Genomic DNA, 2,352 nt, shown 5'->3' on the forward strand with positions numbered 1-2,352 from the left:
TGTGTGTGTGTGTGTGTGTGTGTGTACAAGAGTGCCTTTGCCACACGAATATAACTTATTGCTAACATCTATTGTTTGCTGTAAGTATAAACCTGTCGTAAAAATAAATGCTGAAGTGCTTAGATACGACTGGCTATCAACTTACAAATCACAGGAAAGATCCTACTATTGTTGACAAAAGACAGGCCAAATATTGATTGTTGTCAGATCGCAAAAGAAAGCATAAATTTCGGATTGTGAGGCGAAACATAGACATCTGTCTTCACAGACATGTATTCACAGACATGAGTCTTCACAGACCACAGACGGTCGATAAAGTGTATATAAGAAAAACACTAGTAAAATTTCGTAGAGTATACCTACCTGCTGGTAAACTAGCATCCTGACCAGCCTGGCCAGTGCCGAGATTCAGGTTCCGCAACCCGGTAAGCTTTGGCATGATGCATAAAAAGATCTTCTGGAAAATAATCTATATTCTATTCTGTAACTACATCCGACGCGGGGAGCTCGGGCTCATGAGCTTATAGATACCCTTTTATGTGCGATGGTGTATCCTAGCCTGATTGCAGATGCTTACGACTTATGGAATAGGAGTGGCAGTTTGAATATTTTTGTGTTAAAATACATACACACATATGCGATAGATTTCTAGTCCATTCAATTTTCAATCGGATAACGACTTCAATATCGCGTCTAATTTACGTTCATAAAACGCCGGTTTCATACTTTTCCAGATTGTTTCTACCCAACAAAACAAAAAAGTGGAGAAGCGGCGCCGCCCAACTCTCAGAGTCTCAGACTCTCTTAGGCTCTCAAGTCTCAGGCTCTCAAGTCTCAGGCTCTCAAGTCTCATCAGCTGTGAAGCCTGTGACACGCACCTATACCTAAGGACATTCTATCCTAACGTCGCACCTGCGGTTAGGACACCTGGACTTCTGACAATTTCTAGAAGAGCACAGTAGGACATCGGACGAGGCTGCCCTCAGTGCCCTGACTAGTGACTAGTCATGATATTCATCTATGTTTGACAGACCAATAGTAACCTCACACTCTGCTACAGATGAGTTTAGGGTATGAACTTAATAATCTCTAAACCATATAAATATTTACACAGAATGGTTGATACCCCATGCGGCTCCGCATTACATGACAATACCGGTCCATTTTGCGACTTTTACGACCAGTGTGGTCAAACCCGAGTAACAACGCTTAGTAAAAAGTGTTAAGTCTGAAATGAGTAAATTCAGTCAGAAGTAACATTAGGAATGGCGCCCCTGCTGTATTTATTAATCACATTTATATGTGAAACGAGATTTTCTCTACCATCGGTTTATTTGATAGAAAATTCAAAATGTGTTTCGACAGAACTGTGCCTTCAGTTATCCCCTTTCTATAACCTAACTTGGTTATACGCTTCAATGTATCGATGAACAATACCTATTGGTGCAAATTATTACATTTCGGCTAACGCTTGTATTCGCATCGACGCTCACACATCACCAAGATAAACCCTAAAACGAGACTAAATGCTACAACTCAAAGTATCGATAGACATATAAAATCCCTGGTTGCAGCATTGTTTCTGGGTATTGCCTCTTTCCGCGCTTTTGGCTTCCATGGCTTCAGCTGGCGACACCCCCGCAACCGACTGGTGCTGTTCAAAAAAAATTCATCACATCCACGGCAACATATGGCTTGAACATTATTGCCTGGGATCCGTCTATATGGAAGGATGCGTTGGACCCCCTGTTCAAGCGCGTTAACTCAGCACTCGTCCAAGCAGCGAACTTCTGTGACATCTTAACTATCACAGCTTGGGTAGTGATATTTCTACCATCGGCCAACGAGATTTTAACATCTGTGGCCATGGATTCACACTTTGAAATCTTCTCATCTGCTAAGATAAGGTGAGTAGTTTGCGTCCAACGTTCGATATCTTTCATTAATGCAAAGCGATCGGATATGCAAGAAATCTCTGAACCGGGATCAATCAGTGCAAAGACTTTATTTCCATAGCAATATACAGAGATTATTACACCCTTATATATAGAGTCGTTGTATTGTCTTTTTAACGATTGTACCCGGTAGTACTTTCCGTCCAACTTAATATTGGGCTTCTTGTCGCAAGATCTAACGAGATAGCCATTGGTCTTCTTGAATTTATCGCATTTCGCGAGATAATGCGCACAAGATTGTGAGTGCTGTCCGTTCCAGTAACCGTTGGGTGTCAACTGATACATATCGTACCCACATTTTTCATCTGCACATTTCTTAATCTACGTATACGGGCGTTATTTTGACTCGGTACGCACCTTCTTAACAGGGAAAAATCACGAGGATGTAAACTTCGAT

The 2,352-nt window shown here is 41.5% G+C and overlaps 1 protein-coding gene across 1 annotated transcript; it reads right to left on the reverse strand.

The window, feature by feature from the left end:
- Positions 1-1,270: 1,270 nt before the first annotated feature.
- SARC_14450 (hypothetical protein) lies at positions 1,271-2,231 on the reverse strand (the record flags this gene model as incomplete). Its single annotated transcript, XM_014291415.1, has 1 exon — positions 1,271-2,231. The coding sequence occupies one exon, from the start codon at positions 2,229-2,231 to the stop codon at positions 1,659-1,661; it is 573 nt and encodes a 190-aa protein (XP_014146890.1). The 3' UTR covers positions 1,271-1,658.
- Positions 2,232-2,352: the final 121 nt, after the last annotated feature.

This window comes from Sphaeroforma arctica (genome assembly GCF_001186125.1).
Source record: "Sphaeroforma arctica JP610 unplaced genomic scaffold supercont1.4645, whole genome shotgun sequence".
In the NCBI taxonomy this organism is placed as follows: Eukaryota; class Ichthyosporea; order Ichthyophonida; genus Sphaeroforma; species Sphaeroforma arctica.